The 24664-nt window shown below is 40.1% G+C and overlaps 3 protein-coding genes across 3 annotated transcripts; all 3 read right to left on the bottom strand.

Moving 5' to 3' along the window:
* Positions 1-749: 749 nt before the first annotated feature.
* On the bottom strand, positions 750-4060 carry LOC100706416 (uncharacterized). The gene is made up of 9 exons (XM_025904795.1): positions 3966-4060; positions 3726-3862; positions 3240-3534; positions 2889-3040; positions 2504-2801; positions 2209-2354; positions 1690-1936; positions 901-1079; positions 750-821 (listed from the first exon to the last, which is right to left on the bottom strand). Exons 1-9 carry the CDS (start codon positions 4058-4060, stop codon positions 760-762), a joined length of 1611 nt encoding a protein of 536 aa, XP_025760580.1. The 3' UTR covers positions 750-759.
* LOC109198665 (uncharacterized) lies at positions 3748-17401 on the bottom strand. Its single transcript, XM_025904793.1, has 7 exons — positions 17382-17401; positions 15085-15221; positions 14599-14971; positions 14258-14409; positions 13873-14170; positions 3966-4257; positions 3748-3862 (listed from the first exon to the last, which is right to left on the bottom strand). Exons 1-6 carry the CDS (start codon positions 17399-17401, stop codon positions 4179-4181), a joined length of 1059 nt encoding a protein of 352 aa, XP_025760578.1. The 3' UTR covers positions 3748-3862; positions 3966-4178.
* Positions 17402-22082: 4681 nt separating this feature from the next.
* Positions 22083-24595, bottom strand: LOC100706683 (fucolectin-4-like). Its single transcript, XM_025904789.1, is given in 6 exon segments — positions 22083-22260; positions 22457-22515; positions 22517-22756; positions 23907-24039; positions 24140-24376; positions 24591-24595. Coding segments are annotated over 6 exon segments (852 nt in total).
* Positions 24596-24664: the final 69 nt, after the last annotated feature.

The following is a 24664-nucleotide window of genomic DNA, read 5'->3' as shown; positions in this document are numbered from 1 at the left end:
CTTTTGCAGTATTTTTGTGTAGTGCGTTTTTCTCTGTCTTAACAAAAGGGGAACAAAGGTGTTTAAGTTCACCTAGGATGATTTGTTTTAATTTTCACATGGTCTTACTGAGGGACTGAGGGACTGAGTGAGGGCGGGGCGGGGCGGGGGGGGGGGGGGGGGGGGGGGGGGGGGGTGTGCTGGAAAAGCTTGAAAAGGGACCTTGAAAGTGCTTAAAAAGTGCTTGATTTTGACCCTGAAAAAGGCGTATGAACCCTGGTAGTGTGAAGTGCTTATAAACTTTATTCTTATCCATAAATAAAAACCAAACTATATATATATAGATATTGGTATTTGATAATGTACCACTGTACTTGTTTATTAATGCAAACTTTATTACTTTACTGAATTTGTAGTTCAGTCCTGCCTTTATCAAATGTAACCTGCATTTCATCATTACAGTCTTTGCCATAACTAGAGACATGATTATAGGCATTTATTACTATATATATTGCAAAGGAACAAGCTCACGTGTTTTGCATAAATACAATTACTAAAATTACTATGAGCAATATGACAAATTGGACAGGAAAAAATGTGAAGACAAATAATTTATTCATAACTTCAACTTATGAAAAAAACAAACGTGGTGTTTTATGCAGTTACAGAATGTCTCTAAGAACAGTTTAAATTAAATTAAATTGCAAAACAATTTCAAATGAAAACTATTTCTAACAAACAAAACTATGCATCACAGTTTATACTGTGTCATCGATTTTCCTATGGACTTGTTGGATCCTTGGTGCTGGAGAAATAAACTCTCTGCACGCCATCGTCAGCACCTGAAAGAACATGAGGAAAAGTTAAACTAAAGCAATGCACAATAAAAGCACACAAGCCTTAATGTGGTGTAAGTAAAACCTGATTGGCAGATGAAGTTGAGGTTCTCCTCACAGGGCTGGTCCTGCCAGAGGAAGTTCTCTGTGCTGGCCACGCCTCCACAGCTGCTGGAGTAGCTGTCAGGAACAAAATCTTGTGGCCAATTTAAGAAATTCATGGAATATCCAGACATCCAGAACCACTCATCTCCTCTGAGGGATCTGTTAGACAGAAAGTAGTGGATAGATGTAAACTGAATGAAAATACTGCTATTGACATTTCACACAACCTAATTGACTGATATTTATCTATATTATTAACACAACAACCCAAAACATTTGACTTAAAGATCTGCATCTTCTGAGAATATTTCCTGAATTCAAATGATTAAGAGGCGGGGCATCTGACCTCCTATTATGTTGCAGCAGTTTAAATTTACATCATTCTCCTTTACTGACTATGGAAAAAAATGTATGCCCTATGACACACAATTGGGTAAAAGATCAGAAAACGAGTAAATATTTTGTAGACTGGATTTTTTGTTTTTCGTGGTCATTGTGTTTTCAGGAATTATTTCTTCTTTTCCCCGCTTGTAGTTGTTTTCAGTAAATTTGTACATTGTTTGTATTTCTTTCTGGTTTATCTTGTTTTTCCTTTGTTATTTTATTTGGTCGTTTCTCCTGTTTCTTTGAGGTCATTTGACTTTTATTTCTGGTCATTTACACTTTACACTTGTAACTGGAGAGCAGTACCATGTCATTTATATTATGTCATGCTGATTCACTGATCTGTAGATGTACATCAACTAAATGTATCTATAGCTATCAGTACCTGCGCAGTCCCAGCCAGACGTGGTCTGTGAGGGAGAAAGGAATGAGGCCCAGCAGCTGCTCCAACTCGCTTTGCTCCTGTTGGCTGTGAAGGCTGAGCAGGTCCCAGTAATAACGTCTACAGTACATCAGAGCATCAGACCAGCAGAGCCTCTCTCCCACCACCGTCACGTTCCTGCCACCAAGCTGCAGGCTCACAGTGGGAGGAGGTGTGGGAGGAGTTGGTAAAGGAGTAACAGCTTCTGGCACTTTAAGGTAGTACTTTGTTTTAGGATTCTGTTTGTTTAAGCCATATTTGGTTGTTATTGTTTTCCTTTCATTTTAACATGTTCCATTGCAATATTCTGTATTATAATCGGACACTGAAAGCTAAAAGGTCAGCAAAGTGCATGAAGTTCATTTGGTTCTATGAACAATGGTAAATACGAGAAAAAAGCAAAACAACAGTTCAAATCTTACAATAATAATTTAAGCACACAAAATCACAACAATATCTAAAAATAACACAACAACACCCTACCAGATAGAGAAGCAAACACCTCCACTTCACACAGGGTTGTGAAAGTCTTTCTTCCTGGTATGATCACATTGACGTAGCGACCTTCCATTTCATTACACTGGAATGTGTATGTTGGTGTACCTGCTAATGATTTGATCATGCCACAACTGATGGATTTAGAGAAAAAACAAAGAAAAAGATAGATCAGAATTTAAAACTATGTTCAGACATTAGTTTTTCATTGTTTAAATAAAGAAAACTTATTTAACTTAATGTTTATGGAGAAATGTTCCATTTATCAGAAATAATACCTCACCTGGGGTTTTGGTTACCATTTTGATCCAGCGAGTCCCCGATCCGAATCTCTGCCCCAAGAATCCTTTCAGGACAACAGTCTTGTCTGTTGATGATGGTGACAGCACTGACTTTATAGACAGCTAACAAGTCTACTCTCCACCAAGGACCCAGCTCTTCTGCAGTACAAGAACAGCATCCTATGTTGAAGTCTCCATTTCTGCATCCATCGACACCTTTTGAAGGCCCAAACACTGGCCCATACCAAGTTGATGACTGTACTGTTTGTTTCTTTAAGGCCACGTTTGGAAGCGGTTCAACTAAATTGATGAAAAGAACAAACAAGTATGAAACAGTATCAGGCAGATGTCTTTCAGTAGATCAGATCCAGTCACTTAAAGCTCTACCTGCTGGGGCAGCATACACCTCCACTTCACACAGGGTGAGAGTCTTCTTCTGTCCAGGAAGAAACACGTTCACAAAGCGACCCTCCATGCTGCCTCCATCACACCGGTATGTGTAGGTTTTACCCGCATTGATATGTGAGATGGAAGCACACCTGACAGCAGAAAGGGTGGGGACAGCATTATGTTAGTATTGTGGACTTCCAGTTAAGGAGGTAACATGGAGTCCTGAACTAGTCCTGTGGTGGATAAAATGTATATTATAATTGCTGAAATATTGCTGTCCAATTTATTCTAAAATAAAACAAAGAAAAAAATCACAATGAACGCTGCCTGATATAAAGTCATCATCACCTGGGATTATTGTTTCCATTGGTCTCCAGTGAGTTTCCTATTCTGATCTCAGCTCCATCCAGTCTTTCAGCACAGCAGTCTCCTCTGTTGGTGACTTTTACAGCAGTGATTGTAAAACTTCGCTGCAGGTCCACCCTCCACCAGGGGTTGGTCTCGTCTTCAGCCGTGTGGCTACAGAACCCATTGCTGTAGAACGAGTTCCGTCTGCCATCGATGGCTTTGGACGCCGTGGCAACAGAGAGTGTAGATGACTGGGTAGCTTCTCCTTTGAGTGCCACATTGGTTAATGGGTATCCTTGAAGGAAAACCAAGAAGACAATAATTTATTTTGGTTGGGCTCTGACAACCCTTACTGATACAAAAAAAATAAAGAATCATTATAATGGTTTTAGTAATCAACAACAGCCTGGCATAAATGCCGTCATTTGGTCTTTGACTCAGTGAATTACAGTCTTCTGTATCAGCATCAGAATTAAAGGTGTTTACCATAGTACACTTCAACCTCACAGAGACTCAGGACCTTTGCACTTCCTGGTAGAAACACAGTGACGTAGCGTCCCTTCATAGAGTTACATGGAAAGTAAAATGCTTGTCCGCTGGGAATGTGAGAGATGACGGCACACCTGTGTATGAAACATTCAAAAAGAAAAAGTATAGGAATAAAAATGAATAAGTCCTACTGATATGATGATTACTGACTTATGGGTATATCTCAAGCTCTTTCACCTGATGCTTTCAGGGTCACTGATTGTTGTAGAATTTCCGATCCAGATTTCAGCACCATCCAGCCTGTTTTCCAATTCATCTCTATTGGTTATCATTACAGTCCCAATTGTATAAACATTTACCAGGTCTACTCTCCACCAGGGATCAGATTGTACATTGGTAAGTGTGCAAGATCCAGTTTTATAGCTTGCATCTCTTCTCCCATCAACTGCCTTACCAGCAATACCCACAGTGCCATTGGTTGAAGATTGGACAGCTGTTTGTTTCAGTGCCAGGTTGTAAAGAAGTTGACCTAATTGATTAGAAAAAAAATAGTTATTAATCAAAACAAAGAGGGCTATTTTTACATTTTTGCTGGGAATGAGCAATATATATATCTATAGAGAGAGATACAGATATAGTTATATTCATATAGATATGCACTGAGGTCCAGTGTTAAATTTGGAGTTATTATATTTGAATTTGTAGAGGTTTGCAAAAGGGTATTTACTGCATATTACACTGAATGTAAAGTCACAAGAGTAGCTCCTATTTTGCCCATGTCATGCATTTTATGTGTATTTTATGCATCTCTGAGCTGTCAGATTTATCAAGAGAACAGCTGTGTCAGTCTGCACAACCATACAGAGTCCCCAGCACTTTTGCATCTTATTGATCTCACCTATCGTGGTAGAAACACATGCAAAGCCTGCACTGAGATGGATTCATTTTATTATGAATGAAACTTTGCTCCATCATTGGCTGTACTTTTAAAATAACAATCTTTATTTTTTAATTTTTGCAAACTTGTGCTAGTTTGCACCTAATAAATGTAGAGCTGAATGTGTTGTTCGTAGAAGAAAAGTGTTACCTGCCAGTGTTCCAGATGTTAATGTTAACATGATGGAAATGCCTGTTAACACATAGACATTTCAAAGGTTTAAATAACTGAATTATATTTAATTATCTCACTGATGCGTACATAAATCCCATCATCTTCATTTTAACTTTTTTTTTTTTTTAAAAAAAGAAAGTTTAAGATACTTTAACTTACCAATGAAAATCCAAGTATGAGTCCCATTCATGGCTTAAGAAAGTATCCAAGTCAAGTTTATTATGGCAATGATTAAAATGGAGTAATTACTGATACACCAACTGGCAGGCAGACTGACTTACTGTCTCTGTAGTTTTCTTCTAATCACTACTAATCTTATACTATACTCCCCTATATGTAAATTTTTAGTCACTGATGTTTGCATGAATGACAACACACTGAAACTGGTATCTTCCTCTTCAGAGCAAATCTTTCCACTGCACGTTTGTACGATTTTTATGTTCAAAAATTCTTTTTTATTTTTTACGTTTTTCACTTGCCTTACACATTTTTATTCATTTCACTGATCATTACTTTCAAAGCCACATAAGCTTACGTCAAAGTCAATCAGAAAGATTCACACACAAACATATCTGCTGTTTTATTGTAAACTATTACTTTGATGAAGATGATGACACTCAAGTGTAATATTTCATTTCAATGCTAAGGTCTCTGACACAATGAAACATTTTTTAAATAAATAATAATTAGCTTTAAAATAGCAATATATATTACTGCTTTTTAATGATTTGGTCAGAAAGACACTAAAGAAACATCTCTAATTCTGAAAGCTGAAGGTTGGCTTGTCCAGTATAATCTTTCTGTCCAAACTGAGTCAAAAAAAGAAAAGAAAATTTTAACTACAAAAAAAAGGGTTTTACCATTTTTCCTTAAGTGAACAAAAATCAGAATGAAATTTCTTTCCACATTTATCTCTGTGTATTAAATAACGTAGATAAAATAACTGCCCCTCTCATGTTAAGTTTGTTGTGTTTTCAGTCAAAACTGAAAAACAAACATTTCTGTCTGGAAAAGGCAGCAATGCAAATGACAAAACTCAACAACATCTGCCTTAAAGATCTGCATCTTCTGAGAATATTAGCTAAATTCAAATCATTAAAAGGCGGGGCATCTGATGTCTTAGTATTTTGCAGCTGTTTAAAATTATATCAAAAGCAATTTGCCTTTTACCAGTAAACATTGACTTTTATATAATAATATTTGTAAAACTTGTTTTGTGCATTTAGCAATATTTACCAATAAATGAAAAACAAAAAAATGGATGCGTTAATTACAAATTTTGTGAGATTTTACAGTTTTACCCCCTGAATCATCTCATAACGACCAATCCATTTATCATGTTTTCAGTGAAAACTGTTTGCAACACGTCAAGTCATGCCTGTCTGGAAATGCTAGCAATGCAAATGAGAGAAAAAACGAGGACACAGCCTGTGACTCAGAGACCTTATCTTTCAAGAAAACTTTCATTTGCAAAATTCAAATTATCACCATGCATGAAAAGAGAGCAGGGAAGGGCCTCTTAATGCTTTGCATAAGCCTGAACTGAGAAAATGAGGCTTCTTTATGAAGTGGTACATATAAATTGCATGGGAATACACACTTTAATTCAGTCTAAATTTTAATTCTAACTAATATATTCAGCTTGAACCATGACTTAAAAAACAAAACAGGAAACTTAGTACAGTCAGGGGCTAAAGTGGGATTCAGCAGGTGAGGGAACCCTAAAATCAGTTGTAGTGGCTCAGCATGAGGAAAAGAGTCATAACTCAAAATAATTTGCAAGTTTTAAATTCCAGTAGATTTTCGGAGGCTACGTCCACACTAATGTGTTTTCGGAGAAAACAATGCGTTTGAAAAAGTATCGTTTTCTCTCCGTTTTGGCCTCCCGTCCGCACTGAAATGGCGTTTTCCTCAAGGAAAAACGCAGCGTTTTGAAAACGCAGCGTTTTGAAAATGCTCTCGAAAATGCATACATTTGAAAACTGTCCCGTCGCAGTGTGGACACTCGAAAACGCAGACTTTCTAAAACAATGACGCATTTTAGTCATGTGATGCAGTCATGTGACCAATTAAACGAAGATGGTGGAGTGCATTATACAGCAGTTGTTTTGTTTGCTCTCAATTTTGACAGCCCTAAAAAAGATTAATATCAGTTTGTACATGCTCCAGATAGCTTTTCTTCAAATTCTTTAACTCTCACTCGCTTTTGCGCATGCGCAGGACTGGAACGTAAGCGTTTTCGGCCGTTTCAACGTGGTCGACTGAAAATGCTAGTGTGGACGCGGAGCGTTTTCAGACGAAAACGCCGTTTTCAAATCTATCTGGGCTAGTGTGGACGTAGCCTTAGTGTACAGGCTGTGATCAGGTGACCTGTGCTGTGCTCTGAGGTATAATGCTCTTTGTTGATTTACAAAACTGAATTCAACAAGTTGCAACCCGATGTTTTACTAGTTGTCTTGGCTGATGAATTTGTAGTTCAGTTCTGCCTTTATCAAATGTAACCTGCATTTCATCATTACAGTCTTTGCCATAACTTTAGAGACACTATTATAGGCATTGATTACTATACATAATGCAAAGGAACAAGCTCAAGTGTTTTGTATAAATACAATAACTAAAAGTACTATGAGCATTACTATAAAATAGACAGGCCACACTGAAGCAAGAGAAAGAAGTTGCAGCGGCTTTAGCTGAGGCAGAGGTTTTGGAATCAGCTGCAGCAGAACTCGGCTCTAAACAAGATCTCAGGGCAGTGGACATCATAGGAATTCCCCCTGACTCCACAGAAAAAAGAACAAATGATTATGTTGAGTGTCACTCCAAAATGCACTCTAGTCAGCTGTCGTTGCCCGGCCTTGAGTCCCACATCACCTCCAGTCGGCCACGTGATTTCTCTCATGCTCCACCACTCCAAGACAATGAACTGAATCCCATTCATGCAGCCATTGATAGACTGAGCTCCACTTCAGCTCATGTCAAGTGCCATACTACCTCTGAAGAAAATGGTGTGAAGCATCCACTTGTCCAGAATTACCCTGGGATTTATCCATGTAGTGTCACTCCCCCTGCAGGAACCTCAGCCACACACACATCCTCTTAGAATGCAAGCAGCGCAGCCCTCTGCTCTGAACCATACCGGCATTAATGACTTTGCTGTCTACATGGCTCGCCGGGAACTTGTGACATCCGGGATGACAAAGTTTGATGATTGTCCAGAGAATTATTGGGGCTGGAAGTCTACCTTCATGAACATCATAGAAGGATTGAAACTCACCTGCAATGAAGAACTTGACCTTCTCACTAGGTGGTTAGGCCCTCAATCATCTGAGCAAGTCAGGAGAATCAGAGCTGTTCATGTCAATGACCCTGCTGCAGGGCTCAGGATGGCATGGATGCGACTTGAAGAGAACTACGGGTCTCCTGAAATAATTGAGAAAGCTCTGCTGGACAAACTGGAGAGATTTCCTAAGATCAGCAACAGGGACCCTCTCAACCTAAGAGAGCTTGGTGACTTATTAAGGGAGTTGGAGTCAGCAAAGTTAGAAGGTAGTTTGCCTGGGCTTGCCTATCTGGATACCTCTCGTGGCATTAACCCAATAGTGGAGAAACTGCCGTATGGCCTTCAAGAAAAGTGGATGACACAAGGCAGTGCGCACAAGCTGCAAAACCAAGGCCGGTTTCCACCATTCTCATTCTTCACTGACTTTGTCTGCAAAGAAGCCCGCACTCATAATGATCCAAGTTTTGCATTTAGCTCATTTGGGATGACAACAGTGAAACCAGAAAACTCACCTAAAAGGTACACACATTCAAGGAACCACGTCTCATCCAACAAAACAGAGATTACATCAACATCTGCCATCAAGCCCCCAGAGCCAGCCAGCAGTAAGTTGGATGTGGACAGACAGTGTCCGATTCACAAAAAACCCCACCCTCTCAAGCTGTGTAGGGGCTTCCGAGCTAAGGCACTAGATGAACATAAAATGTTCCTGCGAGATAGTGGAGTTTGTTTCAGATGCTGCTCCTCAACTGAACACGTTGCTAAAGACTGCAAAACAATCATTCACTGTAAAGAGTGTAACAGTGACAAGCACGTCACAGCGCTTAATCCAGGACCAGCTCCATGGGCTGTCAAAGACCCTGAGGATGAGCATGGCGGGGAGGAAAATGAAGCAGCTTCTCCAGACATAATCTCCAAATGCACAGAAGTGTGGGGAATTGCCAATAACTCCCGCTCTTGCTCAAAAATTTGCCTCATAAAGGTGCATCCTAAAGGACAACCAGAAAGATCTATAAAAGTCTATGCCGTACTTGATGACCAGAGCAATAGGTCTCTTGCTCGGTCCAAATTCTTTGACCTGTTTGGCCTCAAGGGTACTGGTTCTCCCTACACTCTGCGCACATGTGCTGGGGTCACCGAGTTATCTGGCCGAAGAGGAGTTGGATTTGTTGCTCAGCCATTGGATGGACGTCTCAGCATTCCTCTTCCCACACTTATTGAGTGTAGCCATATCCCAGACAATAGGTCGGAGATACCTACTCCTGATGTAGTCAAACACCTAAAGTCTATCACTCATCTCATCCCTGAACTTGATCCAAATGCACAAATTCTCCTTTTGCTGGGTCGGGATGTATTACAAGCCCATAAAGTGAGAGACCAACGCAACGGGCCCAATAATGCACCCTATGCCCAAAGGCTGGACCTTGGCTGGGTCGTAGTTGGAGACGTCTGTTTGGGTGCAGCTCACAAGCCGAAAGCAGTTAATGTCTACCGGTCTAATGTTCTGGAGAATGGGCGTCACTCTCATTTCAGTCCATGTCCCAACCACCTAGTTGTGAAAGAGAAGCTTACAACAAGGACAGGCATAAGACCTCTCAATTCTCAAACCCTGTCACACTTTCATCCTCTGGACAGTCTGTTTCAGAACTCTCATGATCATTCAATTGGTAACAAAATCTTTGAAAGAACAGAGAATGACAATGAAGTTGCCCCATCTATTGAGGACAAACGGTTCATTCAGTTGATGGATAATGAGATGTTCATAGACGATGCTAACAGTTAGGTAGCTCCCCTTCCCTTTCACATGCCAAGACCACGGCTGCCTAACAACAGAGAACAAGCTTTGACACGTTTCACCAGTCTCTGCAAAACTCTAGAAAGGAAGCCTGAGATGAGGAGACATTTTCTGGCTTTCATGCAGAACATCTTTGATCGAGATCATGCTGAACCAGCTCCAGCACTCAATGATGGAGATGAATGCTGGTACCTTCCCAGTTTTGGTGTCTATCATCCACGCAAGCCTGGCCAGATCCGAGTTGTGTTTGATTCAAGCGCTCCTTATCTTGGCATCTCCTTGAACGATGTGCTGTTGACAGGGCCAGACTTAAATAACAGTCTGCTGGGAGTCCTAATGCGGTTTAGGCATGAACAGGTAGCCATCACAGCAGATATTGAGCAGATGTTTCACAGCTTTGTTGTCAGGGAAGACCACAGGAACTTCCTCAGATTTCTGTGGTTCAGAGACAATGACATCGCAAAGGAAGTTGTGGAATATCGCATGAGAGTCCATGTGTTTGGCAACCGCCACTCTCCAGCTGTTGCTACTTATGGGCTCTGGAGAGCAGCTTTACATGGAGAGAGCGAGTTTGGGAAAGAGGCAAAGGAGTTCATACACAGGAACTTCTACGTTGATGATGCACTCAAGTCACTGCCATCTGCAACAGCAGCTATCAGTCTTCTCAAGGCAGCCCAAGGCATGCTTGCCATCTCCAACTTGAGACTTCATAAAATAGCATCCAATTGCCTAACTGTCATGCAGGCTTTCCCATCAACAGATCATGCAAAAGACTTGAAAAATCTCGACCTGGACAAAGATTCACCTCCTTTGCAGCGAAGTCTTGGATTAAGCTGGGACCTTGTGAATGACACTTTTACATTACGTGTTGCCAGGAACGAGAAGCCATTCACCCGAAGAGGAGTTCTTGCAACCATCAATAGTTTGTTTGATCCACTTGGTCTCGTAGCTCCCGTTACTATTCAAGGAAAGCTCTTGTTGCGACAGCTCACTCGTGACAGCAGTGACTGGGATTGAGTGGATAATCCACAGAGTGGATTACCTGGAGGGATTCACTGCAGGATTTGGAACAGTTTGCAATTCCCCAAGCCTACATTGCTACATCTCTGTCCACTGTGCAACGTACAGAGCTCCACAGAGATCTTCTCGGATGCTTCCACCAAGGCCATTGCAGCTGTGGCATATCTCAAAGTGAAAGATGTGGAAGGTAAATGTCATGTTGGTTTCATAATGGGGAAAGCCAAGTTAGCCCCCGTGCCATTCCACACTATTCCCAGGCTGGAATTAGGTGCTGCTGTTCTGGCAGTGGACATTGCTGAGCTGCTTGTGCAAGAGCTGGACATTAGTCTTGACAGCCTGAAGTTCTATACTGACAGCAAGGTGGTGCTGGGGTACATTTATAATGAAAGCAGGAGATTTTATGTGTACGTTAGCAACAGAGTGGAATGGATAAGGAGGTTCTCATACCCGGAACAGTGGCAATATGTCCACACTGATGACAACCCTGCAGATGTTGCCACCAGGTCAGTGCCTCCAGCTCATCTCTTAAGCACCAACTGGCTTACAGGTCCACATTTTCTGGGGACATAGACTCAGGTAAAGAAACATCCTATGACCTCATTGATCCAGACTCTGATACAGAGGTCAGAAGCCACATCACTACTGTTGCAAACCCCCATAGGAGTATGGGGCTGCATCGATTTGAAAGATTCTCCATGTGGCAACCCCTTGTCAGAGCTGTGGCCTCCCTAATCCACATCATCCAATCCTTCAAGTCTGAGAAGGATAGCAATAGGCAAGATTGCAAAGGCTGGCATCACTGTTTGAAGCCACACAAAATGGATACACTGTCACAAGCAAAGCATATCATTATTGGATGTGTACAAAGGGAGACATAACAAGTGGAAGTGTCTTGTTTGGAGAAAGGCAAAGTAATTCCCAAAAACAGTCCTCTGAGGAAGCTCAGCCCAATTCTTGATGATAGCAAACTTTTAAGAGTTGGTGGGCGGCTCCAGCATGCTTCAATCGAGACACAGGAAAAACATCCTCTCATCATTCCCGGTCGCAGCCACGTAGCTACTCTACTTGTAAACTACTACCATGAGCAGGTTCACCATCAAGGCAGAGTTTTTACTGAGGGAGCTATCCGCACGGCTGGCATCTGGATTGTAGGGGCAAAGAAATGTATCTCCAGAAACCTGCACAAGTGTGTTACATGCAACAAACTTCATGGTAGACCCGCAGAGCAGAAGATGGCAAATCTTCCACCCGATCGTCTCAGCACTGAACCCCCATTTACAAATGTGGGTCTGGATGTATTCGGCCCCTGGAGTGTCTCCACCCGTTGCACCCGAGGTGGTGCAGCAAACTCTAAAAGGTGGGCAGTACTCTTCACGTGTTTAAGTGTTCATGCCGTGCATATCGAGCTCATAGAGTCAACGGACACATCGAGCTTCATTAATGCTCTATGGCGGTTCTTTGCTATGCGTGGTCCTGTGAAGATGATCTGCTCTGACTGTGGCACAAACTTTAAGGGAGCTTGCAGAGAACTTCAAATTCTCCTACGGGATGAAACCGACATCTCAAGGTACCTCAGTGAGGAAGGATGCACATGGCTGTTCAACCCACCTCATTCTTCCCATATGGGAGGAGTGTGGGAAAGAATGATTGGGGTTTCGAGACGGATTCTTGACTCTATGCTTTCTCAGATCAGTCCCTCACATCTCATTCATGAAGTGCTTTTGACCCTTATGGCTGAAGTAGAAGCGATAATAAATGCAAGGCCTCTTGCTCCCATCTCAAGTGATCCAGATTCACCGTTTCTTCTGACTCCAGCAATGATCTTGACACAGAAGGTCTGCACCCCTCTTCCTCCTCCAGGATCATTTGAAGCTACAGATATGTATCGTCAGCAGTGGAAACGTGTCCAGCACTTGGCGAATACATTTTGGGAGAGATGGAGGCGAGGATATCTCTCTACTCTTCAAAGTCGAAGCAAGTGGCAAAATAGTCAGCCCAATGTCAAGGAAGGAGACTTGGTGTTGCTCAAAGACACTCAGGTAAAAAGAAATCAGTGGCCAATGGCTCTTGTCACCAAGGCTTACCCAGACAGCGATGGAAAGGTCAGGAAACTCGAACTGAAGGTCACGAAAGGAGGCACCGTTAAGACCTTCTTTAGACCAGTAACCGAAGTAGTGGTACTTTTGTCTGCATGATCATCTACCATGGACAGTCAATGTGTTGTTTTCTTTAGTTGATTGGACTGCTAAGAAATTGATAGTGGTATTGTGTTCCATACCAGGTGGGGAGTGTAATGTTATGTGCACATTGAGAGTTTTAGCATCTCCTAGTGGTTAGGTTGGAGACTGCGGTCAAGTGAATTTTTATGTGGTTTGGCTTGTATTCCTTCCTATTGGATGTTTAGGGTCACATGAGTGGGGTGATACAGGAAGAGTTTCCTATTGGATGTTTAGAGTCACATGAGTGGGGTAATGCAGGAAGCCATTTTAGCATTGGGATTTGCACAATGAGGCATACCAGAAGTCTCCCTGTTTAATCCTTTAGCATCCACCTGTGTTATGCCATGGAGAAGCTTTGTTTGTAAGTTTGAATTGTGTTTCATCTTTATGAGTAGTGAGTGGTGTATATTTTATTGATTTTATGCATATTTGGGGAGATTTATATATAAATGCCTAAATCTGTTCGCCATGTGAAGCAAATGCATAATTCTTTATTTTCATTGAGCATATTTCTTTTTTGTGTTTTTGTAGTTTCACAAGTTCTGGGAAAGCACTGTAAGATGTACATTGATGAAGACAAACAAGTAAACAGCCCTCAACTTTACTTTCACGTCTGACTCATCATTCAACGCTTTCAGTGCCTATGGCATATTTTTAGCTATCTGTCACTTCGTGTACCAGAACCACGCACGCAGGGGACAGAATACTTCATATCTCACCTGGGGTTTTGGTTTCCATTTTGCTCCAGCGAGTTCCCGATCAGGATCTGTGCCCCAAGAATCCTTTGAATAAAAGCATCCTGTCTGTTGATGATGGTGACAGCACTGACTTTGTAGACAGCCAACAAGTCTACTCTCCACCAGGGACCCAGATCTTGTACAGTATGTGTACAGCATCCTGAGTTCAAGTTTCCATTTCTGCATCCATCGACACCTTTTGAAAGCCCAAACACTGGCCCATAGCAAGTTGATGACTGTACTGTTTGTTTCTTTAAGGCCACGTTTGGAAGAGGTTCCACTAAATTGTCAAAAAGAACAAACAAGTATGAATCAGTATCAGGCAGATGTGTGTCCATAGATCAGAGCCAGTCACTTAAAGCTCTACCTGCTGGGGCAGCATACACCTCCACTTCACACAGGGTGAGAGTCTTCTTCTGTCCAGGAAGAAACACGTTCACAAAGCGACCCTCCATGCTGCCTCCATCACACTGGAATGTGTAGGTTTTACCTGCTTTGATATGTGAGATGGAAGCACACCTGACAGCAGAGAGTGTGGGGACAGAATTATGTTAGTATTGTGGAGTTCATGTTAAAAGGAAGGTAACATGGTGTCCTGAATGAGAAGAAAAATAATCAGCATGCGATGGATAATATTTATGTTGTAATCTCTGAAGTATTTCTCTTCAACTTATTCTAAAAACAACAACACAGTTATCTCATCATCACCTGGGATTATTGTTTCCATTGTTCTCCAGTGAGTTTCCTATTCTGATCTCAGCTCCATCCAGTCTTTCAGCACAGCAGTCTCCTCTGTTGGTGACTTTTACAGCAGTGACTGTAAAGCTTCGCTGCAGGTCCACCCTCCACCAGGGGTTGGTCTCATCTTCAGCCGTGTGGCTACAGAACCCATTGCTGTAGAACGAGTTCCGTCTGCCATCGATGGCTTTGGACGCCGTGACAACAGATAGTGTAGATGACTGGGTAGCTTCTCCTTTGAGTGCCACATTGGGTAATGGGTATCCTTGAAGGAAAACCAAGAAAACAATAATTTCTCTTAGTTGGCCTGTCACAAACCTTATTGATATAAATAAAACAAAGAATCATTAAAATGTTGTTAGAAATTAAAAACACGCTGACATGAAAGCCTTCATTTGTCCTTTGACTCAGTGAATTACAGTCTTCTATATCAGCATCAGAATTAAAGGTATTTACCGTAGAACATTTCAACCTCACAGAGACTCAGGACCTTTGCACTTCCTGGTAGAAACACAGTGACGTAGCGTCCCTTCATAGAGTTACATGGAAAGTAAAATGCTTGTCCGCTGGGAATGTGAGAGATGACGGCACACCTGTGTATGAAACATTCAAAAAGAAAAAGTATAGAAATAAAAATAAATTAGTCCTACTGATATGAGGATTTCAAATTTATGGTTATAAATCAAGCTCTTTCACCTGACGCTTTCATGGTCACTGATTGTTGTTGAATTTCTGATCCAGATTTCGGCACCATCCAGCCTGTTTTCCAATTCATCTCTATTGGTTATCATTACAGTCCCAATTGTATAAACATTTACCAGGTCTACTCTCCACCAGGGATCAGATTGTACATTGGTAAGTGTGCAAGACCCACTTTGATAGTTTGCATCTCTTCTCCCATCAACTGGCTTACCAGCAGTACCCACAGTGACATTGGTTGAAGATTGGACAGCTGTTTGTTTCAGTGCCAGGTTGTAAAGAAGTTGACCTAAATAATTAAAAAAAAATGAATTATTATTCAGAACAGCTAGTACTGAGTAGAACCAAACCTTTGGATATGTGTTGCAACTCTTCACTGACTGCACACCTTGAATGTTTAGAGTCAAACATAATATACAATGCTCTGAAAGGCATTTGTCCCCTTCTTGATTTCTTATTTTCTGTATACTTAACAGTTACATGTTTCATGTTATCAAACAAATTTGAATACTAGACAAAAATAATGAGTAAATGCAAAAATTTTTTTTTTTTAGGTAAGAGTTCTTTTATAAAAGAAAAAAAACTATCCAATCTACCAAACAGAGACAACTTGGAAAAGTCATGAACTAACCTGGGAAATCCTTCCCAGGATTGAACCAGAATTACTGCAAGAATGCACACATGCACAATCACAAAAGAACCCAGAACAACAGTCAAAGAACTGCAAGATTCACTTGCTTCAGTTAATGTCAGAAATGATCCAACAATAAGAAAGAGATTAAGTGAAAATGTCATCCATAAGAGAGATCCAGGGAAAGAGACACTGCTGACCAAAACCCCCCTCAAAAAAACATGTTGATGATCCCAAAGACACAGCCTGTTGTTTGCCAGTGATGCCAGTTTCAGTCATTATGCAAATGTACTGTTTATAAGATTGAGGAAACCTGCAGTCAGCTGAGACTGAAGAAGTCACTTGGATGGGTGATGAAACGTTTCTCCCACTGAAAACGCTACGTCCAGATTTGACAGATTTGATCTAACCACTGATTCTGTTCTATATCATAAATTCCTGAAGAAAAAACAAAAAAACCCCAAACCAAATAACACTTTTGGAGTGGCCTAGTCAAAAGTTAAACTTTTAATCACATTGAGATGCTTTGGCATAACCTTAATAATATAACCCTATAACCTGCACTTAAGTCAACTATAAATTGTTTGTTGAACGTGACACTTTCATCCTCAAAAAACCTCAGGTGTAGCCTAATTAACACAATTCTGCTGAGAAGATTGGGCTAACATTCCTCCACAGTGATGTGAAAAACTCATTTCCAGTTATCACTAATGCTTGAGTGCAGTTTGTGTTGCCAAAAGGTGGCACGACCAGTTATCAGGTTCAGGGGAGCATTAATTTCTTACTGTACGGGACCGAGCTGGTTAGACAGGAGGAAACAGAGGTTAAATGACTACAACTTAACTTAAGCAGCATTTGCAACTTAGCATAGCTCCAAACTAACTGCTAACTCCTATCGAAAAAAAAAAAAAGCTAACTAAAGTAGCACACTACAAATAAAAATAATGTATTTCAAGAATCTGGTTTACCAACTTCACAGTTGTTTGAATGCTCAATTACATAGTTTTTGTCATGATCCTGGGTCCTTTTGACCCAGCGTTTTGTGTTTTCTATTATTGTAATTTTGGTTCTGTTCTTCCTCGGTTAGTGTTCATTCTTTTCTACCCGTGTATCCCTGTGTTTAGTCTGTGTCATTACGTGTATGTGTTTCCTGTTTTACTTTGAAGGTCTGCGTCTGATGTGAGTGTTTTCAGTTTGCCTCCCTTGTCTCGTCAGGTTAATCTCTCCCAGCTGTGTCCCCCACCTGTGTGTAATCTCCCTGTGTTCTCTGAGTGTATTTCAGTCGTGTCTTTTGTCTTAGTGATTGCTGGTTCGTCTGTGTTGTTTCCCCTCGATGTCCCTGCGTCTCTCCATGTGTGTTTCCTCGGACCTCCCTGCATCTTCGTTTCTGGTTTGCTTTGTTAGTTTTCCCAGTTTAGGTTACCTGTTAGTGTCACTCGCCATTTCTGTTTATTTGCCTGACTGTTAATAAATTCTTACCTGCACTTGAGCTGCCGCTGCCCGGTCCTAATTAACTTCCACACGGCTTGCACCCGCAAACCGTGACAGTTTTGGATAGCTTTTTTCCCCTTTATGAATTAAATCATTTAAAATTGCAGTTTGTTTATTGTGGCTATCTTTGTCTAATAATAAACTTTGTTTGAAGATTTGAAAAATGGAAGTGTGACAAATTTTCAAAAACAAAATAAAAAGAGTCGAATACTTTTTCACAAGATTGTATTTCTGCTCATCAGTTATAATTAAAATCAGTAACAGGTGAGCATGGACAGGTACGCATCCCAGTATAAGATGCATTCAAGATGATGTGTTTTTTTATGTATTACAACAGCTAAGTTATCTTTTACACTGAGCTGATGGGTGCACATTATTTCAGGTTTTGAGTCACAGTCACAATCAAAAAGCATATACACAGAGACTGGAAATGTAAAAAGAGTGATGCACGCAATTTATATGTGTGGGCCATGACCTTATAAAATATAATTTTTTTAATTTTATTCATTTTTGTGAGGCCTTTTATGGATAAAGCAAACATTTCAACTGTGCAGCTTATTGATCTCAGCTATCACCTGCACTGAGACTGTTTCATTTTAGTTTGAAGATAACTTGCTTCATCATTGGCTGTGATTTTTCTTTTTTTTTCTTTGTTCCGACACCACCATGTGCTGTTCTGCATAAGATCGCACTTTGTGGACCAGAATATGTTGTTCGTAGAAGAAAGGTTTACCTGCCAGCGTTCCAGATGTTAATGTTAACATGATGGAAATGCCTGTTAACATATAGACATTTGAAAGATATTTTTTTTTAAAACGGAATTATTTCTTTGAATGATCTCACTGATTCCGTCATCTTCATTTTAACTTTCTTTTTTCTTAAAGACAGTTTAAGATACTTTAACTTACCAATGAAGCTCCAACTATGAGTCCCACTCATGGCTTAAGAAAGTATCCTGGCAGGTAGACTGACTTACTGTCTCTGTAGTTTTCTTCTAATCGCTACCAACCGTATGCTATACTCCCCTATTTGTTTTGATATACTAGAATATGCAAATCTTTAGTCAGTAATGTTTGCATGAATGACAACACACCCAAACTGGTATCTTCTTCTTCAGACCAAAACCTTCCACTGCATGTTTCTACAATTTAATGTTTAAATATTCTATTTTATTTTTTTCATTTTTCACTTGCCTTATTACACATTTTTATTCCTTTCATTGGTCATTACTTTCAAAGCCACATAAGCTTATCTCAAAGTCAATCAGAAAGATTCACACACAACCATATCTGCTGTTTTATTGTAAACTTTATTACTTTGATGAAGATGATGACACTTACTTTCTCAAGTGTAATATTTCATTTCAATGCTCAGGTCTCTAACACAACAAGAGATACCTTTTATAAATTTAATCTATTACTGAATTCACAACAACAAAAATTTGGATTGATATATAATTGATATATTTTTCTGTAGTTTTACACACTACTTATGTAGAAATACTGAGATGTGCTGTTGAAATTGCACTTTGACAATATTTGCATACATGCATTTAACATGATGTAAGTCCAGCCAGATCAGCAGATGATGTTTAGTTTCACCCCACAGAGAACAAAATCTTGTGGCCAATTTAAGAATTTAAAATAAAAACATCTGAACAGATATAAACTGAATGAAAATGTTGCCATTGATGTACTACTGGCAGCATCTGTTTATACTGAGTTTCATATATGCTACATGGTTAATAATTAGCTTTAAAATAATGATAATATATATTACTGCTTTTTAATGATTTGGTCAGAAAGAGACTAAAAAAACATTTCCTTTAATTCTGAAAGCTGAAGGTTGGCTTTTTGTGGAAATAAAGAAATTATTTTACTGCTACAATATATTCTTCATCATTAACATTGCATTAAAATGTTTATTAAACCTACTGGCATCATATTAACCTTTTTATTACAGGTGCAGCCATAATCATTGTATACACACATTGCATGTTGTGCTCATTAAAAGAGTTGATGCTCAGTCTATTTAAGGTCTTAAGCTTTGTGGGGCGCGATGTCTCCACGATCTATTGTGTAAGTGACTGAACAGAAGGTTAAAACAGCATTCATGCTTACAAACACATATGATTTAAACATAGGCCAGGCCGAAGGCCTGGAATTCATTTAGCTTCTAACTGCATTTGAGCTTACCTAGTAACAAGTGACAGAAGAAGAGTCAAGAAAGTGTAAAGTCCCCAGGGACTATTAGAAGAATGAATTAAGTTACCATGTATGGAAGAATGTGCTAGAGGAACGTCTCTGTTTGTTTTTAGCTTTGAGGAACGTCTCTGTCTGTTTTTAGATTTCAACTGATCATTTACTGTAACTGATGCATATTATGTCCAGTTCTGACGCTGAAGAGGCTGAACCCTGACATAATTGTTCGGATCATAGTTGTTCGGAGAAGATCTATGCTGATGTTTCTGCAGTGTACATCTTCCCACGCGTGTGCTCAATAAATCATCGTTTGACTGAACTTTTCTGGGCCAGTGTTGGTTTCATTCCTTGCCTCAATGTTTCGAATCGGGACATTTTCCAGTATAATCTTTCAGTCCAAACTGAGTTAAAAAAAAGAAAAGAAAAGAAAAATTTCACTACAAAAAAGTGGGATTTTCTCATTTCTGCTTATCTGAACAAAAATCTGAATGAAATTTCTTTCACGTTCATCTTTGTGGATTAAATAATGTCGATAAAATAACTGCTCTGCTTGTGTGACAGCAAATTTGTTGTATTTTCAGTCAAAACTGAAAAACAAACACACCTGTCTGGAAAAGGCAGAAATGCAAATGAGAAAACACATCTAATTTGCATTGCATCTGTCACGCATCTGACCTCTCAGTATTTTTACGCCAAAAGCAATTAGCCTTTTATCAGTATAGATTGACTTTCAAATAATAATATTTGTAAAATAATATTTGTAAAAGTTATTTAGTACATTTAGTAAAATAAGTTCATATAAAAATGTTTTTGTAAAAACTATACTTCAAAATGTTTGAATAATATCAACATTTAGCAATAAATCAAAACAAAAAATTGGACATGTTAATTAAATATTTTGCAAGATTTTACAGTTTTACCCCCGGAGTCACCTCAGTATATATAATGACCAGTCCATTTACCATGTTTTTGGTGAAAACTGTTTGCAACACGTCAAGTCATGGCTGTCTGGAGATGCTAGCAATGCAAATGAAAGAAAAAACAAGGACACAGCCTGTGATTTAAAGATCTTATCTTTGGAGAAAATTTTCATTTGCAAAATTCAAATCATCACAGTGCATGAAAAGAGAGCAGGGAAGGGCCTCTTACTATTTTGCATAAGCATGAATGGAGTAAATCAGGCTTCTTTATGAAGTAGTACATATACAGTACACGGGAACACAAACTTTATTTCAGTCTAAATTTTAATTCTAATGAATATGTTTGACTTGAAACATGAGCATAGGCAAAACAAAACAAAAAAATTAGTACAGTCAGGGGCTAAAGTGGGATTCAGCAGGCGAGGGAACCCTAAAATCAGATGTAATGGCTCTGGATGGGGAAAAGCATCATAACTCATAATAATTTCTATTGTAAGTTCCAGTAGATTTTCTTAGTGTATGGTGACAGGATGCACCTGCCGACAATGTTCTTTTTAAACTGTGTTAAAAGTCATTGTGGTTTTGAGTTGACGTATCATGTATTGTATTGGTGAACGCAAGAGGGGGCGTTCTAATACCCCGATGTATAAAACTGTGTTCTGAAGTTTTGGAGATGAGATTTTGATACTGTCTGCGTACAGTGTCCATCTCCCATGCTGCGTGTGTTTCATTAAAATCTTCGTTGACTCCACCTGACAGGGTCAGTGTGTTATTCCGATCTCCACCATCTCTCTCTCCTCAAAATGAACCCTAACACTGGCCTTTAAGGTGGGAGGAGGGGTGGGAGGAGGTGGAGGAGTCGTTGGAGGAGTCGTTGGAGCAATGATAACGTCTGGCACTGTACATTTACAATAGCAAATATGAAAAAAGGCAAAACAACAGTAAAACTTTTACAATGATAATTTAAGCACACACAACAACCAAAGAACTTCTAGAACTAACACCCCAAGACCCTACCAGATAGAGAAGCAAACACCTCCACTTCACACAGGGTTGTGTAAGTCTTTCTTCCTGGTATGATCACAATGACGTAGCGACCTTCCATTTCATTACACTGGAATGTGTATGTTGGTGTACCCGCTAATGATGTAATCATGCCACAACTGATTAGAGAAAAAAAAAAAGAAGGCCCCCCAAAAAAAGATGAAAAATGGGGGTTTTTTTGAATCCTTGGAATAAAACCATCCTGTCTGTTGATGATGGTGACTTTGCAGACAGCCAACAAGTCTACTCTCCACCAGGGACCCAGATCTTCATCATTGTGTGTACAGCATCCTGAGTTCAAGTTTCCATTTCTGCATCCATCAACACCTTTTGAAGGCCCAAACACTGGCCCATACCAAGTTGATGACTGTATTGTTTGTTTAAAGCCACGTTTGGAAGCAGCTCCACTAAAGCGTTAAAAAAAACAAACAAGTACGAATCAGTATCAGTCAGATGTCTTTCAGTAAATCAGATCCAGTCACTTAAAGCTCTACCTGCTGGGGCAGCATACACCTCCACTTCACACAGGGTGAGAGTCTTCTTCTGTCCAGGAAGAAACACGTTCACAAAGCGACCCTCCATGCTGCCTCCATCACACCGGTATGTGTAGGTTTTACCTGCTTTGATATGTGAGATGGAAGCACACCTGACAGCAGAAAGGGTGGGGACAGCATTATGTTAGTATTGTAGACTTCCAGTTAAGGAGGTAATATGGAGTCCTGAACTAGAAGAGCAGCATGTGGTGGATAATATTTATGTTGTAATCTCTGAAATATTTAATATATAAATTATAAATAAACAAAAATCATAATTTATGTTGACTGATAAAATGTCATCATCACCTGGGATTATTGTTTCCATTGTTCTCCAGTGAGTTTCCTATTCTGATCTCAGCTCCGAAAGCTCAGTCTTTCAGCACAGCAGTCTCCTCTGTTGGTGACTTTTACAGCAGTGATTGTAAAGCTTCGCTGCAGGTCCACCCTCCACCAGGGGTTGGTCTCGTCTTCAGCCGTGTGACTACAGAACCCATTGCTGTAGAACGAGTTCCGTCTGCCATCGATGGCTTTGGACGCAGTGGCAAAAGAGAGTGTAGATGACTGGGTAGGTTCTCCTTTGAGTGCCACATTGGGTAATGGGTATCCTTGAAGGGAAACCAAGGAGACAATAATATCTTTTGGTTGGGCTGTCACACCCAGTGCCGATTTTTGATATGGGCAACATGGGCGGTTGTCCAAGGCAAAAATTAACAATCGGACAGATTTAGTACAAGTAAAATTATTATGAGCAGTGGTTATGAACCAGCCAGCAGCATTTTAAAAAGAAATAAGAGGTACAGTTGTATATGAGTCCAATTAAGTGTATCATCAGAGCGGGAGTTTTTAAAAAAGACTAACATGTTTTTTGTGCAGTTGCGGAGTTTTCCACCAGTGGCGGTTCTTGATATGGGCGACATGGGCGGTAGCCCAGAGCAGTATTGTGGTGGGGGCGGCATCATGGCATCAACAACAAAAAAAAGTTGCTCGTACCCATGCTGGCCCGACATCATGCCATCGCATGTTGGGGTGGTGGGGCTGGTGCACCTGCTGCTTGCCGCACATGGAGGAGAGGGGCGGGGTGATGGGGATTCTCTGGCTGGCTGGAGCGCCATCTCTTTCACCATCTTATAATGCTGTGATTGCAGCCATTCCCCAACTCTCCGTGAATGGTACTCATGGCCATTGATCAGTGGTCTTTGATCAATGAGCTTTGATCAATAGTTATTTATCAATGGTCATGAGAATTTCCATATTAATGATCAAGGAACTGACCTCCCAGGCCATTGTTCCTTCAGTGGTGCCAGTTTCAGTCATTATGCAAAGGTACTGTTTATAAGGTTGGGGAAACCTGCAGTCAGCTGAGACTGAAGAAGTCACCTGGATGAGTGACGAAACGTTTCTCCCACTGAAAACATTACGTCCAGCTCAACAGAATCAACTTCTGGGTGTTCTGTTTACATTTGTTAGCAACTTGGCTATGATAGTAAACAGTAGACAGGAAGTAGACCTGGCTTATTGAATCTTTTGGACTATGTTCAGTATAACATTAATTATCCATTAATTGGAAGAGGTGTATTGTTGATTTGTCTGCTATTCTCAAAGGGGGGCGGTAAAGGGAGTGTTCGCCCAGGGCACAAAATGGGTCAGGACCGCTCATGGTCACACCCCTTACTGATATCAACAAAAAGATAAAGAATCATTATAATGCTATTAGTCATTAAAAACACCCTGACATGAAAGCCGTCATTTGTCCGTAGTACACTTCAACCTCACAGAGACTCAGGACCTTTGCACTTCCTGGTAGAAACACAGTGACGTAGCGTCCCTTCATAGAGTTACATGGAAAGTAAAACACTTGTCCCTTGGAAATGTGAGAGATGACGGCACACCTGTGTATGAAACATTTAAAGAAAAAGTAAAGAATAAATATAAATAAGTCCTATTGATACGATAAATACTGACTTATGGTTATAAATCAAGCTCTTTCACCTGATGCTTTTAGGGTTACTGAATGTTGTTGAATTTCCAATCGAGATTTCTGCACCATCCAGCCCATTTTCCAATTCCTGTCTATTGGTTATCATTACAGTCCCAATTGTATAAACATTTACCAGGTCTACTCTCCACCAGGGATCAGATTCTACATTGGTAAGTGTGCAAGACCCACTTTGATAGTTTGCGTCTCTGTATCGATCAACTGGCTTACCAGCAATACCCACAGAGCCACTGGTTGAAGATTGGACAGCTTTTTGTTTCAGTGCCAGGTTGTAAAGAAGTTGACCTAAATGATTTTAAAGAAGTGATTATTAATGAAAACAAAGAGGTCCATATTTATATTTTCTTTTGGGTTTGAGCAAGAAATGAAATATAAATCCAGGTCCAGTGTCAAATTAGGAGTAATTATATTTGTATTTGTGGAGGTTTGCAACATGCAATTTACTGCATATTGAGTAAATACAAGAAACAGTTTATTTAGCTAAGAATTAATTCATTAGGAGAAAAGAAGCTATCCAA

The sequence above is a fragment of the Oreochromis niloticus genome, linkage group LG3 (genome assembly GCF_001858045.2).
Source record: "Oreochromis niloticus isolate F11D_XX linkage group LG3, O_niloticus_UMD_NMBU, whole genome shotgun sequence".
In the NCBI taxonomy this organism is placed as follows: domain Eukaryota; kingdom Metazoa; phylum Chordata; class Actinopteri; order Cichliformes; family Cichlidae; genus Oreochromis; species Oreochromis niloticus.
This window is presented reverse-complemented; position numbering and strand designations above follow the sequence as displayed.